This window comes from Cariama cristata, unplaced genomic scaffold, assembly GCF_000690535.1.
Source record: "Cariama cristata isolate BGI_N322 unplaced genomic scaffold, ASM69053v1 scaffold7685, whole genome shotgun sequence".
Taxonomy (NCBI): domain Eukaryota; kingdom Metazoa; phylum Chordata; class Aves; order Cariamiformes; family Cariamidae; genus Cariama; species Cariama cristata.
The window spans coordinates 5,459-21,795 of NW_009619163.1; the positions used below are offsets into that span (position 1 = coordinate 5,459).

At 48.4% G+C, this 16,337-nt stretch overlaps 1 protein-coding gene across 1 annotated transcript in view; it reads right to left on the reverse strand.

Annotated features, from left to right (window-relative positions):
• Positions 1-6: 6 nt before the first annotated feature.
• MKL1 (megakaryoblastic leukemia (translocation) 1) overlaps positions 7-16,337 on the reverse strand; it is a gene marked incomplete at its 3' end in the record, with an annotated part of 45,559 nt that continues 29,228 nt past the window's right edge. The window contains 13 exon segments of the mRNA XM_009701130.1: positions 7-215; positions 217-377; positions 816-876; positions 1,258-1,431; positions 3,594-3,740; positions 4,907-6,022; positions 6,298-6,469; positions 6,827-7,077; positions 7,583-7,738; positions 8,196-8,371; positions 9,799-9,960; positions 10,637-10,712; positions 12,283-12,338. Of these exon segments, the coding sequence (XP_009699432.1) occupies positions 7-215; positions 217-377; positions 816-876; positions 1,258-1,431; positions 3,594-3,740; positions 4,907-6,022; positions 6,298-6,469; positions 6,827-7,077; positions 7,583-7,738; positions 8,196-8,371; positions 9,799-9,960; positions 10,637-10,712; positions 12,283-12,338 (2,917 nt within the window).

Consider the following 16,337-nt stretch of genomic DNA (forward strand, 5'->3'; position numbering starts at 1 on the left):
TCCAGCCAGTCCATGCTGTCCAAGTTAGCCTCAGCCAGATCCAGGGCTATGCCCCCGGACGGCTCGTGAGCAAAGTGCAATTCCGAGGTGTCCATAGGTGAAGGCGGGTGGTCCAGGATGGCCGAGCTGCTCAGCATCTCACTGTGGAGGTCATCAATGAGGGACAGGGGCTCCGGCCCGTCGTGGCCTGCCGTCAGCAGCGGGGAGCCGCTGCTGACTGCCGAGCTCTAGCCGGCCCACGGGCACCGGCTGCCCCAAGGACACCGGCACCGCCAGCTCTGAGGAATGGTGGCTGCTGGGCGGTGGGGAGCAGGCTGGGGCTACGGGTGGTTCTTTCCCAGCTGGGGACGACTGATCCTTGAAGTCAGCAGAAATCTCTGCACAGGGAACAAACAGGCAGGGCAGGGTGAGGAAAAGCTTGGCCCAACACCAGAAGGATCCCTCCCACCCACCAAGGCAACAGGGACCCCCCCGGACTGAGCCATCACTGACCACCAACTGGGATAAGGAAACTTATCCCGTGCCCACACTTGGCTTGCTATGGGGAGTTTTCAGCCCGCCCCTGGGGAAGTTCAAGCTCTGTCCAGTACCGCAGAAGAGATGTGCCCAGATGTGATACAGCAGAGCCGCTGAGAAGCTCTGTATCAGCCTGACTGACATCTCCCTCGGTGCCTTAACGACTACTGCCAGTGCTAAAGGCACTGGCAGGGGTGCAGGAGCAAAGACCCGGGCCATGACAAACTCTCCCCTCAGTGCTCCATAATCCCCAGGCTCAAATTCGAAGACTACGAGAAATGCTGGCCTTGTCTCCTTACCTCCACTTTCGATGAGAATGTCAAACAGGTCGTCCATCTGCTGGCTGGAACAGCCGTTCTCCTGGGGAGAGCGAGCGCAGGGATTAGCTTCCTATTTACCAGGGGAGCTTCCACCTCCAGCAACACCCTTGGCTGCTGGCTCTCCTCCCTCGCCCCAGGGATGGGGCTGCTACCTAGCAAGAATGAGCACAGGGTGGCATGGCACCAGAATCCTCCGTCACCCAAGGGAAGGCACAAGTCAGCAACTGCTGTACTAACGCTCCCCAGGCAGTGAGGGGCTTGGGATCTCTACCTGGGTCTGCCCCAAACCCTCCAGAAGGAACTCGGCTAGGAAGGCGCAGTTGCGTCTCTCTTACTGGCCCAGAGCAGGAATCTAAGCAGATTTACAATGGCAACTTTTCACCTGCTCCTCAAGGAAACCAGGGAGAAGAACTGCTCTCACCTGGGCCTTTGGCTGTTGCTTCATGGCCTCTTCATAGCCTGGTGGCTCTTTCATTGGGACCGAGGGAACAGGGAGAGGAGGCGGAGGAGTTCCAAAAAGCGACGTGTGCTGTTGCTGCTCCAGGTCCATCTGGGGTGGGGAAGGGGCAGCAGGAGAGCCGGGCTGCGATGAGGGCTGTTAATAACGAAGGCAGAAGGGGTGAGCAGGGGCAAGTCCACATCAGCTCCTGTTCTCAGCTGCTTTGAGAGACCATCACCTCCTCTCTTGGTGAGCACCACACAGAGGGCTGCACTGCTCTCCTCCCAGCAGCCTGGCTTCCTCCGTGTACTCTGTGCACTACGCCCTGGCTGCAGGGGAGGGAGACAGATTTCCCCTCCAACTCACAGCTGGAAATCTTTTGCTGAGTTTTCTAACGCTAAAGCAACCACGCCACAAACCACCATCGGGGCTGCTCCTGGATGGGGAGAGCCTCATCTGTCCAAGTGGGGGATTCCTCCAGCACTCTGGAGAGAGAGGGCACTTCCCTTGTGTGCAGCCTACTCTGCGCAATATGTCCAGGACCTTTTACCCACCTCCCTCTGCAGTGCCTGCTTTGGGGACACAATCAAGCTTCACTAGGAGCAAGTTTCACAGCCTGATGGTAGGCGGGGAGCAGCAGAGCATTCAGCAGCACCAGAGACCTCCAAAGGAAACCCCAAATGTTGCAGGAAGTGCTGCTCGTGACTCAGCTTTACCAGAGGAATCAGCACACAACTGCCCATAAGAAAAGTTAAAATGTGGATCAGGTCTTTGCCTCTCCAGCAGTTTTGCGTGACCCACACTAAAGCTGGCTCCCCCGGAGCAGTCATCCCCGGGCAGGAGCTGAATGCCAGTTCCAACACCTGTACGTGTCAATGCTCTTCCCTGTCCTGTTTTCCACGGAAAGCCGTTCATCATCTCCTCCGTGACCTGCAGGTAGAGGAGTGGCCCCAGGCCCTGGCTGGCAGAGCTGCTCTGGGGTCCGGTCTCTTCCTGAGAGGGGCTGGAAACTGGCGTTGTGGTACAGGCCACTGGGATGTGCTGGGAGGGTACCTTTTTTGACACACTGAGTGGGCCGGCTTTGCCAGGAGCACCAATTTTCAGGGACCGTTTGTAGAAACCATTGGGGAAGAAGGGCTGCAGGTTTGGAGGTGCTGCGAAAGGCAATACGGCGTGGGGCAGCTGCCCTGTGACCACCTGCACACCTGGCTTCTGACCCTACAGGGAGGCAAAAGGATGAGGAGAGTCACTACAGATGCCTCCACAGCACACGAGCTAGGGGAGTGTGAGGGGAAAGGTGCCTTCGTTTACCTTCTGCGTTTCCTCAAAGGTCTCAAAGCAAGCCAAGAGACTGACCCTTTGCAAAGTGGATATCCCACTCCGACTACATTAAAAATGACTCCTGTCTTCATACCCTTTCCAGGATCTGACTCAGAAGTGATCCTCCAAGCTCTGAAAACTCTTCATAATCTTTCTGTATCTTAGCTTAATTACATGTTAGAGCTCAGCGGGCTAGAAAGGGAGAAGCTGCAAGCAGACCCTCTTTACAGCCATCACCCGGAGAAGGGGTAAAGCCAGAGGTGCTCTCTTTCCTGAACCAGCATTGCACTTCACAAAGAGATGATTAACAGGTATGCTGAAGGCACGCGAATGGAAATCACAGCATGTCCATCAGTACCAGAGAGTAAAAGCTCACATCCTTTTGCCCCTCTCAGAGCTCATACGCCACCTTCAGTAGCAGACATACTGCCTACACCACCCTCTCTCCATGCAGTAGCTCCCTTTTCAATTCAGCAGCACTCCTTCAAGAATCAGGGACACCACTGTGAACCAAGGCTGCCCACTCTGGCCTCTTATCGGTTTTAATTGATAGATAATGCTTGTTTAAAACACCAGCTGGTATTCTGCCCAGATGTGGGACCAAAAGGCAGAAGCTAGTAAATTGTCAGGGTTTATCCCAGAGCTCTTTGCTGTAAAACCTCCGCATCGTTTCAAAGCGTGCCCACAGGGGAAGACCTCACAGAGACTTAGCGCTCCTGAAACCTCAGGCCGGATGGACTCTCCATCGCAGCTAGCTCGGCAGGAGGCAGGGGAACGGAGAGGCTATGCCAGGCACCCCTTCTGCTGCCACGTTCAAGTGGAAAACCAAACGTTCTGGGCAGCTGCAAGCTGTGGCTGAAGCTGCCGTGAGATCTCACTTGCTGTGATGAAGGTCTCTGACCAGGACTGTGCATGCGCGTCCCCTTCCCATCGCTGCTACAAACCCCGGCAGCAGGCAAAGAAAAACAAGGAAGAAAAGGGAGCAGGCAGCGAGCTACCTTTCTGACAGCTTGGTTTAGTCCTCTGGGCTGCTGCTGCTGCTGCTTCTGCTGCTGCTTCTGCTGCTGTGTGGGCTGCGGAGGGGTGCTTGCAGGTAGCTGACATGGCGGTTGGCTGGAAGTTTCAGCGGGCGATGATTGTACTCTCTGGAAAGAAAAGGGTATCCGTGAGAAGCTATTCCCCAGAAACAACATGGAGCAAGGCTTGTGTTTCTTAAAGGATTTATGAAGTTTGTTTTTCCCCACTCTTTATTCTTCAGGAAATTCAGTCAATCGTTCTGTTTCACCAAGCAGAGAAATCAGGTTGGTTTGGGATTCAGAGTCCTAAAAGAGGAGGTAGTACCAGTCTAAATCCCTGGGCTATCCAGGACATCCCTCGAGGGCTGGCAGACCTGACACAGGACCTGTGGCCCCCTGGAGCAGCGGCTGGAGGTCAGGTGAGATACCCTGGGGTATCAAGGGTGACCCTGGATGCTGGTATTTAGACAGCTGCCTGGCATCTCACCTGCCACACAGCAAATGCAGCCTGTCCCTGACGGCAGACGCTGCCAGTTGCTCTGCAGAAGGTGCAAGAAATGTAGCAGCAGAGAATGAAAATCTTCTCTGATGCCATGGAAAATGCTGGGATTTGACTTACGCCATAAAACCTGGGCATATTTATCCCTTCCTGGAAGAAACACTCAAACACTTCTGTTAAGTGCTGAGCTCATGCCAACAGGGGAATAGTAGATCATCTCTGATGAAAGACTCCGTTAATGATGAAATACTGACATGCATTAAAACAAAGAGCAGTCAAACAGCAAACAGTCTGCTCCCGGGGTCTGATTTCAGCTCTCGGTAGATAAGGTGGGCTATCTATCACTCTGACTACGATCTCTCCAGTAAAGGACAAGAGGTGATATACATTCTGCTTTTTTCACTGCCACAGGCACAGTCGTTCTTTCAAAAACTAGTGAAATGTGGCAGCAAACCCTTGCCCTCCAAGCCCGAGATCCTGCCTGACAAAAGGCAGAACCATGTGTTTGGAAGAATGCTGAACAGCCTGGGATGCACACAGTCAATCGTGCATTGCTGTACACAGTTCATCACTGTCAAATTCCAGTCTTTTTGCTGAAGATCTGCTTACACTGCTCTGTCTTACAAAGCCACGATCTACCAGCCATCGTAGCAAGCAACTCAGCCATTTTAGTATCTACTGCATCGAATTTCCACCACGTTAAGTCATCCGATGGTAACCTGAACCCCAGGAGAGGGAAGAGGGAGGAGAGGAACCCAACTGCCTGCGGCAGGGACGTGATCTAACCCTCGCCTACCTGCAAGGCCGGGCAGCTACTCCCTGCCTTCCCGTGGGGCGAGAGGCCCTGCCTCTCGGCGCTCTGCTTGGTCACGGTGAGGACGATGTGGGTCCCTGTGGAGTCGGTGATGAGGGTGGGGGGAGGGGTGCCCTTGATGAGGTCGCTCAGGGCGCTCCCTTGCTGGCCAAGGAAAAGCCGCGGGCTGTGGGACTGGCACGGCGGCTCTGCTTCCGCGGCTGGCACCTCCTGCTTCACCATCACGGCTTTCTTTGGCACTGGGCTTGGATTCGAAGTGTCCATTTGGCTAGCGGTTGGTGCAGGGCTGAATTGGTCTGTTTGGCCACTGGATTGCTTCGCAGACTGGCAACTCAGGAAACCGTTTTCGCTCTTGACCTGAGTGCCAAATGCTACTGGGTTGGAGGCAAGGGCTGTTCCTTCTCCCGCAGCCGCTGGGGCCGGTAGTGACTGCTGAGAGCGCTTCTCCTGCTCTAGCTGTAGTCTAAGCATCTCGACCAGCTGCTGCTTCTGCTTCAGCATGCGGGTGAGTTCCTCAATCTGCTTGTCCTTCTCCTGCAGCATCTGGTCTTTGTCCCGAACTTCTGCATCTCTGCTGTTACCAGTGCTACACCGCTCCGACCTGGGGGCTGGATTTACGCTGCAGGAGGCAGACTTGGAGCTTTCTTCTTTCACCAGGAACTGCACCGGGGACGCCTGCAAGGTGAGCTGGGTCAGGGGTGAAGTCACCATCTCTCCAAAGGTGTCTCCAGTGGCTGAGTTCTCATCCCCTGTGCTCATTTGTGAGCGCTCAGAAGGAGTTGGAGAAACAGGAGGAGTCGAGCTTGTGCTGCCAAACTTCATCACGCCACCACCGGTGACTGTGGCCACGACTACTTCTGCTGGGGCAATGCCAGTGGTGACCAGGGCTGGCCCTGTGCTCAGCCTGGCAGCTGGGAAGGCGACCACCACTTCGGCCGCTTTTGGGAGGATGGCTGCTGTGCTGGGCTTGGGAGTGGGAGGTGTTTGGCTGGCTGCACCGTTCTGCTCTTGGTAAGCTCTGAGACGCTCAATCAGGTCCGTCTTTGTGCCCGAGACAGGCAAGGCCCTCAGCTTCAGCTCTTGCTTCAGCTCTGCTACCTGATAGGGGGGAAAAGAGGGCAGCATTAAGAGAACATACACTCTAACCAGAACAACTATTAACAGCTACCAGAGCCATGGGGCAAACGACTAAAGTGACCCTCCTTCAGGCCGACAAACCTGCACCTCAGGTACAGGCTGCAGGGTGGCAACACCAGCTGCTATCGCTAACTCCTGTCAGTCCTGCTCAGGCCTGCTCTGGGGCAGCAACGTCGTTCAGTACTGCCCTCTGACAATGGCAGAACAGGGGCTGGGCAGCTTCACAGGCCATTTACCTTCATCTCATCTAGGTTGGCAGGGAGAGGGCCAGGCTTGCCCGCTGCAGCATTACTGTTTTGTCGCATCAGCCCACTGGAACCAGAGGATACGGAAGATGTGCTGCTGACTGCAGCGGAGAGATTGCGTACAGCAGGGGCACTGGCACCACTCTGCTGCTCTCCTGGAGGCCTGTGGGGAAAGAAAAAACACAGGCATCAAAACTAAGGTGGAAAGGCACCGGAGACCCTCAGTGTCAAGTCATATACATTCAGAAACATCTGGGTCACTAGTGCCACCCTAGACGTTAAAGCACACCAATGTCTTTGACTACATCCATGCCCCTTACTCTGCCAACCGACTCACTTCAGCCGCTTTTGTCCGATTCATCTGACACCGGCCCTTTTTGAGGCTCTCTGTAACCTAACAAGATTGAGTGCGTTACATACACCCAGTCACCACACCTCACACCCAGAACACAATGTCTCTGGTAACAGTACGGGGGAAGCAAGCGCTTCCTAAGAGAGAGCTGCCATTTAGGACCCATACTTGGGGGGGGCTGGCAGGATCGTCTGATAGTTGTAGTGCTGCTGCTGCTGGTTGAGGATCTGAAGCTGGAGAAAGAGCTGTTGCTGCTGCAGTATTTTGGCATAGGATGAATCCATGGGAGGAGCTCCCTTGTCCTGCTTTTGGTCCGGGGGAATATACTGATGATATTTAAGCTTCTTGACTTTCGGCTTCAATTCCTTGGCTTTTTTACTGCGCTGAGACTTCTCGCTAGCAGACTTGGGCTGGCTTTGCTATTTAGAAGAAAAGGAGGAAGCAAGTAAGAATGGAAACACTGAAGTAACATAACACCCCATGTAAACCAGAACACACACTGGGATTTTCATTTCAAAATTCTCTAGATTTGACCTCAGGGTCTTTCCATGCTTCTCTAACTCAGGCAACAGTAAAGTCACAGCACCTGCAGCAGCTTACACTGCACCATAATGCAGGTCACCTTTCCCAGCACACCAGATCACTTGCTCAGCCAGTGCAGATCACTGACTCTAATTATGGGTAACACTGGTCATTTCCAAACATTTTGCATTCAGGACCCATTTTACAGAAGGTGAATACATCATGGAACAGAAAAACCTATTAAATATGTTACAACAAGTGTCAGAGGAAGACACTAGTGAGAAGTAAGCTTTCCTTCCTTTGCATCTGCTAACACAATACTGCCAACTCCAGACCTTCTTCAGAGTAACCATCCTAACTTCCTTGAGACTACAACAATGAAGAAATCGGCAAAACCAGTACCTTAATGAGTGTTGGTGGGGGCTTGGCAGCAGTAAGAGCCGCTCCATTGGTAAGACTAGGGGGTAGAAGAGGTGGAGGGGGCAGAGGTGGGGGTGGCTGTTCAGGTAGGAAAAGCGTTTCACTGGAGTCTGCGCTAATCTGCAATTGGGATGTACCCTGCAGGGACAGAAAAAGGTGTTAATGAATACACGTACGAGGAGGGAAACAGTTTAAGAGAGTGCAGGAAGTGTCCACTTAAAGGGAAGCAGCACAGGTTTCAAGTCATTAATCAGAGTCCTTTAACCTACTGCTTCAGAGAAGCAGCACAACCTCTTAGGGCAGAAAAGGACTCAAAATCCCACACCCATATCCCCCAGCTTTGCCTGCCACAACCAGTTGCATACAGGCTGTAGCACCAAGTAATGATTGTCCCCCTTCCCCACGTGGCACCACTACAGGGGCTTCTGAATAACCAGAGGACTTCACCACCACCACACAGAGCTAAGACCCCTTGTGAAATCTCACAGGCTATACCTTTTAAGGATCCTTTGGTCTTACTTTTTAGGATCCTCTGCCACAAATCAGCAGCAGCTGTGAAGTTTCAGGGCACAGCAGGAGGCCACCACATTCTCACCTGAGCTAGTGATGTGCCAGTGGTGCTAGGGAGAGGCTCACAAATCCGGGAGTCCATCGGCGATGGGACAGACCCCTGGGACTCATGACTGGCTGGCTGTTCTGGGGAGAGGGCATCACTGCTGTCCTCATCAAAGGAGGAATTGTCTGCAACCTTTGGGTAGTTCACCTGTCCAACTGAAAACACAAACATCAACTGTGGTCTTCAAAGTGGAATAAGACATTATTTCACTTGACACTAGACGTTTCACAAAGATAACGAAGGCAAGGAGAGAGTTGTGTCTGAGTTGTGCTTAAAGCATCAACTGAAAATGAGAGAACTGGATCAGTTTTAGGTGTTTACATTTATCTCTGCCATCAGCAGAATAAAATGATGCAGACTTGGGTGAACCATTTCCCTCGCTTCTCAGCCAGACAAGATCAGGAAGTATAACAAGAGCTCCTTAACTCTGCCCAAACCCAGCTCTGGGGCATGGCTTATTCGATTACCATCTGGCACCAAAGAAGAAGAATGTTAGACAGGGTAAGGTTGTGTCATGGTTTCTTTGGTGTTCATCCTGTGTGGTGGAAGGTAGAAGAATCCCTCTTCACGACAGAAGCCCAAATTGTTTTCTACTCTTACAAGCAACAAGGGCTGTGGATTAAGTGGTGGCCCTGACTGCTATTAGCATTTCTGTCTATCTACACGTCCAGTAGACAAATTCACATGGGAGTACATTTATAACGTACTAATGTTTCTTAGATTACCCTATCTCAAATTAATCCTGGCAAGCAGGAAAATACTATCATTTGCATCTAACCTAAAAGCAACAGGAATCCAGAGAGATGTACTTTGCTCAGTCAGAAGGAAGCCACATCTCTAATGCTGCAGTTCACAAGTTCACCTTCTCCTCTTCAACCACTTCTTGTGCAATAGTGGAGCCAGGCTCTCCCACAACACTGCCCTTTTCCTTTTTCACGAAAAGTATTCCGTCTTGCTCACAGTTGCGTCCCATTTGTCTTTGAAGTAGCTGTATATGTTTGAGGGGATGAATAACCACAGACACACACAGACTGCTCAGTCTGGGGAGATGGGAAAGAGCACTGCTGAGGCAGTGGGAAGGCTATTCCTCGAAAAATTCAGCCCTTGGAATGGCACTGGCATGATTTACATCTGTTCTGGTTTATTTTTAAAGGGGTTGAATCCTCTGAAGTTTTTAAGTTCACAGACAGCTTTTGTTTCATCACACCTGTTTATATTCTGTCTCCTCTCCCTGATCTGAGTAAGTCAGTGGGTTCTCCCTGACCGAGGCTGCTGACATGTTATACCGAGAGAGATTTTTAAGGAGAGAATCTAGGGAATGCAATCTTCAACAGTCTTTCAAGTCTTTAGGGTATGCAATTGCATTCACGTTATTCTGGGATATCCATACTCCCTATAATTTAATGTCTCCGTAGCACTACGTGGGCCAGATGGAGTTCTGCTTTTCAGAATCCTTGGGCCTGAGACAGGAAAACAAGACCAACCATGGGATTGCGCTCTCTTAAGACAGGCAGGTGAATTGATAGGAAACCACAGCCACCTGTGGGAAATGCCCTCACCATAGATTCTCCTCTGGCCTTACCGATAATGGCTTCCTTCAGGCTCGACTCCACAGGCAAGATGTTCTTCTCCACCAGCTCCATGGGACCTGGCCTCTGCGCTATCTTTTCATTGAGGTCATCTGCCAGTCTGGCTCTCTTTAGCTTCAGCTGCTTAGCCTGCAGGGAGGGTTCAGCTGAGGTCTCTGGTCGGGGGAAAGTAAATAAAATGGCATCAATCCAGCAATGGTCAACCTATGCACCTCAGCAGTATTTTACTTCTATTCAGAAAGGTAACCGTAGGTAACAGTAGATAACTGTACAGAAAAACAATTGCAGATAACAATAGATAACTATGCATTATAAAGATATTCTAGATATTATGTATATTTAAGTTATAAAGATAACAACAGTAGCCCTTGTGACTCTAGAATAGGACAAATTCACTCTTCTCAAACTGATGTCATCCAATTCTCGTTCATTTTTTCCCTTTCACCTGTGTCCAAAGATGCGGTGCTCAGCAGCAGCATAGTACTCCCTCTCTGAAACGGAGGTGCTTATTAATTAGATCAAATCTGCCTCACTCTCTCTTGGATATTCTACAGTGTCTTCCCTTAGTGAAAGAGCAATCCACAGTCATTCTATTTTCTTGCTGCTCAGCTACACAAAACTGCACACTTTGAGCTCACGTAACAGATTCTTCTGGGAATCTCCATGCAAGCAGACTTGAATCCCTCCCAAGAAATCATGCAACAGGCATGATCTTCTGCCCGCTCCCAACTGAAAGACAGACTTGGGGGTCAGAGGCAAGATAGAAAGCTGTTAAATAAGTAATTACGATAAAGTTTATTGTTGATGTTTTCCTGTTAGCACGGGCCATACCTTCCAGAATGTGCATCCTAACCAGTTCTGATCTCTCTGGACGGGACCGGATTTTCCGTTTCAGATAGTCCTCTGTCTGCAGCAAAAACAGAACAAGCAAGAACCAAGTTCAGTTGAGCAGACACAGGACTGAGGTGATCTTGGACAGCACAAACACAAGAAACAACCATCTTCCGTTGTTACTGAGATCTAAATAAACACAGAACAGAGAAGGGGCATATCTTCTGTCCCAGAGCACCCAGAGAATGAGCTTATTCTAAAGATGACCTATGTAATGGCCTCAGTCTAATTGTGCACTGCTGCCCCGCTGAACAGAAACTGGGAAGGACTTCCTCAAGAGCTGAAGCCCTCTTTTCCCCTTTTATGCAACACCACTAACTTGTGTCAGGGTGAAATTCAAGACGTTTCCATTAAAGACAGACGCACTCGTTCCATTGTTCACCACAAATACTTTCATATACTGCTGGCATTCAGGGCTGACTTGGGGTTTGGGTGTACTCTTTTATTTGTTTAAAGATATGTTATTTCTTAAGCTAAAGACCCCATGCAGTTCCTTGGCAGGCAGAATCTAAATGCTATGACAAGAGTAATTTCATTTTCATAGCTGCTTTTAGCTCTGTCTTTGGAGAACGCACTACAGAGCAACGTACAGAGATGACCCTGTCTGGGCTGAGCACGTTACCCTTTACGCAGCCCAGCAATGGGAATCGGGGAGCAGTGGGTAACGGACCGGTAAGTACTGGCCACCGGGATGGGCCTTCAGAGAAAATAAATATAAAAGTCAATCAGAAAACCGCACCATACTTGCTCAATTGTCCACACCAAAATACTAACTTATTAAGAAGGTTTTAGGAAAAAAAGATGAGGAAGAAGCAGCAGCCACTGGTCCCCTGTTCCAAGACTTTCACAGTTTAAAGTGCTAACACTCCCTTATAGGTTTTAACAACAGCTGTTATTTTTTTACTTAAGTTGCTTTCATTTTTAAAACAAAACTTAGCCCAGCACTCATAACAGATTTTATTCCCCTGTAGGCTAATCAGAAAAAAGTATCCCCAGAGACCTTTTGAGAACAGAAATCATCAAGAAAACCCCCAGTTAACAAAGATGCTGCATGAAGTGTGACGCCTGGCTTCCTCTTTCTATAGAGCCAGAAGTCTGCGTGATTTCAGCGTTACAAGATTTGGAGGGGGATCTTCTCTGTTAAATTTTCATTTTCTAATGTCCTAGATGAACAAGTGCACGTGCAGGTAAGAGAGAAACTATACACTTTCCTTAAAGGTGGAACTGAGCTCTACATAATAGGAGCATTTAAGGGCAAAACAGACACCATAAAAATAAAAATAAAAATGTAAAGTATATGGACAGTGAAGAAGAATATCAGTGACTTCCAGCAAGAAGACTCCATGGGAAATCCAGGCACAATATTCAATGGTTTTCAGGCACAACTAGTTCACTGAGGGTTAACCACCACCACATACAAGCTAAAGAACACCCCATTCAATAAATCTCTGACTACAGAGCACTGTATGACATCCAGAATATGAACAATTCCCTTCTGCATCTTATTAACAGCTACAGGATACCCAAAACATACGACATGCTACTCCTGACTTCCCCAAAACATTAAAGACAATATTGCATCTTACCCTGGCCCGCTCCAAACTCCTTCTTTGTTCATGAAATGCAGCTGGACTTTTCAGAGCTGTTGAGAGGAAAACATTTAGAGAATGAATTAGAATTGATGGAAGTTCTCTCACTGCTCGGTCCCTTCAGGCCAACCAAGTTAACAAATACACCGCAGCAACTGCCTCCTGCATCTTGCAACACCCCGGGCCAGATCTGCAGCTGGTATAAAGCAATGTGAATGGACATACTCCACTTGACAGCACAGGAGCTACAGGAACTGACCTGGACTTCTTGTGGGCCGCTGAAGAGACTGCCATAGGTACACTTCTAGTTGAACTAACCACTGTTGACAAAGTTGGATCCAAGAACATGAGTCAAAACCAGCCCCCCAACAAATGCCTTTTACAAAGTCCAACACAGAGTAAGATATCCAGGAACCTTAAGTAAGGGAATGGCACTGAAACATTGAAGAGATACATGAAATGGTTGGAGGGATGGGGGAGGATCCTAATGAACTGTAAATCCTCTTTACTACCTTTTAATGTCAAAGGAAGCTGCAAGTCTTTCCCTCATCTGCACCTGTGTTTTGTATACATGCAAGGGCTGGTTGCAAATTCTGCAGGTCCACAGGACATATACGTTGGTCCGTGTAAGAGATACTATCGTGAGAACAGGAACACTTGGACAGGAAAGTACATCTGCCCGTTGACAGAAAACCAAGACTTGAGGAATTAACAGCAGCTCTCCCTATCACAGCCCTCCTTGCCCCCTTGGGCCCAGTATAAAACCAGAGCCAAAATGGATCATGTTTTAAGAAACTGATCCTCTGCTGTCCAGGACCGCACTAACCCTGGAGGAATCTCTCACTCTGCCTGGCTCCTCGGGAGCACACAAAGCTCACGTCCCACAGGAACACCGCAGAAAGAGGGTGACAACGCTAAGTGTCACTAGCTCCTCACGGTTTTCCCAAATCTCCAAGTAGCTTCTTTTTTTTTAAAAAAAAAAACCAATCACATCGTGGCTTGTATTCAGAACTAGCTGAAGGGAACATAATAACTTCTTTTCATATTTCTGAAATACTCGTATTTAAAACTGCCTGGTGAAATTTCTAAACTACCATCAAGCTAAATCGCAAAGTTAAAAAACTTCAGCTTTAAAGAAGCTGCGGGTCTTTTGAAGACAGAAATCTAAACTTGTACAGTTAGTAACGCCAAAGCATTGCATCTAGGTCCTATGAAATATAGTCTACTCGTATTATTTTTCACTTAAGACCAATGATTAAATATTTCTCAAATGTAACTTCATAATGAAATCTCAAAAGACTATTAAAAAATAAAAGCCCTTACATAAATGCGATGTAAGAAACTACTTCTAATGCATGTGTAGACTTCTGAACTCTTTCCTACAGAATAAAATGGAGTAGCCAAAGACAAAGTGCTAAGACAGACGCATGTTCTGCAAAATATAGACAGAGTCCCTCTAGGTTCACATTAGTGGGACAAAGAGTAGAATTTAGTCCTTACGCCAGGAATTCTGAACACACCAGGGCATCACAGATGGGATTCAGACTACCGAAGTGAATGAAAAATAATTTGTAGAATAAATTAACAATCAGTGAAAACCAACCATAGCGAGTGGGTATATAGACCCCTACAATGATGGGGTAAATAGTTCCTGTTCAGACTAAAGATAGTTTCGTACAATCTGGTTATGGAGAGAAATCACCAGAGAAAATTAGGCAAGCTGTGAACTGGGAGCGCACAGATTGCACTTTGGGATAAACTAAAGTAAGGGTAGAGATACGGTTTTGCAATAACTGCAAAAATAATACAAAAAACTTCACTGGTTAGCTGAGACATCAACTCCTGGGCAGTCGACCCTCACACTTCGATGACGAGCAACCAACCAATAACATTGGGAAATACGCTTCAAGCCGCATGAACTCCTTGTGAATATGCAGGTGCTTGAACTTAAACATGCGTTTCTTCCGTTGTATGCCTATCACAGAAAAGTGAAATAAAAGTTCGGGTACACTTGGGCAAAGATACCATGCAATATAGAAATTGGTATGAAAATCTACCCTGGAGACAAGCGAAGCAGGCCTCACCTTGAGTCATCAAACGCACTCGACCACCAGAACGTGCAGGCACCACCGTAACTCTTTCCTCTCCCCTCCCTGCCTACCTCCGCTGTCAGTAAAAGGCAGCACATGAACTTTAAGTGACATTTCCCTGACCATAGCAAATGGTTAGGAAAGTCAACTGCAGGAGTTCAGCTGATGTAGTCCAGGAAAATTTTTGCAGAGAGAAGAACAAAGCAAGAAGAAAAGAATCCCTGAGGAAAAAAAAAAAAAGAAAAGCCCTCCCCCAAAACACATACACATTAAATAGTAAGTAATGCAAAACTGCTAGGGGAAGAATCTTGTACAGAACAATTTCAGTCTCTCATGACTAGTCCTCTGGAAACAAGCACTGGGTTGTAGCTCTCTGGGCTGGCAACATGACAGAGGAGTTCATATTCGACCTCTGAAAATGTCAAGAGGGCACAAATCCTTCACTGCTTCCCTCAGCAACCTGGGATGGGGCTGACATGTCAGGAGAGGGGTTCTATTGTAAAATCATACTCGAGTCGAAGCTAACTAAGCCTTGCACATTTTTCTGGTTTTGAAATGACTACATAGCCCCGAGCTGCGGAGCAACTCTGTTAACTCTACTGTAGCAAACGGGGAAAAAAAAAAAAACAACAAAAAACCACAAAACAAATGCTACGAAGACCCTGGAAGCAGTAAGGCTCCAGGTAAGCTCTAGAGGAGACCCACAATGCAGATGTGCCCCTTTTCCAGCTCCTACCACTGCCCTTCCCGGCCACTTGACACCAATCCCTGCAAAACTACTCCTGCCCCCCGTAACCTTCTGGCATGCTCACCTGAGTGCTGCTTTACCCATTTCACTCAAAATTACCCCTATTGACAAAGCTTTACTGTTCTCAGCCGTATCAGCTATCCTGGCTCCCGCTGACGGCGTAGACAAACGAGGGGCTTAGCTGGTGGAGCAGAAGCAGTGGTAAGCAGGCAGGCACGGGGCAGCACTTCTGTCACTGACGCGGGATTCATGTCCACAGCCCTGGGTTCTTGAAGCAGCAGACATAACCACAGAAAAGAGGGATGAAGACATTCCAATCACTTAATGCTTTCTGATTGCTCAGGCTAGGTAAAAATATACTAAACTAATCCTTCACAGTGGTCTCTCTAACCTGTTCTTGAAGCCCTCTGATGAAAAAATGCAATATTATTGCAGAGAAATTAGCCCAGTACATAGATGTCCTTGCTATTTAAAAACCTTTCTGAACGTCTAACTTACATTCCCCTTCCTACAATTTATACTCATTATTCCCTGCCTTACCTGCAATCATTAACAAGACCAATTTATTCTCTTCCTCTTTGCATCTATCCCTACATAGTTGAAAACTTTGGTTTTCTTACAGTGTTCTGTTACATACAATGACCAAAGACAGTTGTTTCAACCTTCCCTTATAGATAACATTTTCCAGACCTTTGCTTCTTTACTGTCTTTTGGACTCCTTCCATTCGATCTGCATTCTTCTCGAAGTATAGTGTCCAAAATTGGGTACATATTCCAGCCTAGGCTTTATCAGCTTTTATAGAGCTAAATGATTATTAAATAATACTTCTCACTTACATGTCCCAGCCAGTTTGCCTTTTTTGTGTACGTAAAATGCATAACATGTTCATTTGTGCTTGGCTCACAAACCATGACAGGTCTCCAGTCCTCTTCTGCAGAGCTGCTATCTAGCCAGCCATTCTCCATCCTCAATTCATGCCACTGACTAGACGCACCAAAATGTAGAAACTCTGCATTTTCCTTTGGTTTTGTCCTGTCCTTCTCAGTTTCTCGAAATATTGCGAGTCCTAATCCTGCCCTCCTCACAGCCTACTAACCTGCAAGTTTAACAAATACGCACACGGTTCCCTTCTTTACGTCAAATTACTGAAAATACTTAATAGTATCAGACACCGGCCTTCTCCCTCCCCACCTCACCCAAAAGCCCTGCTCAA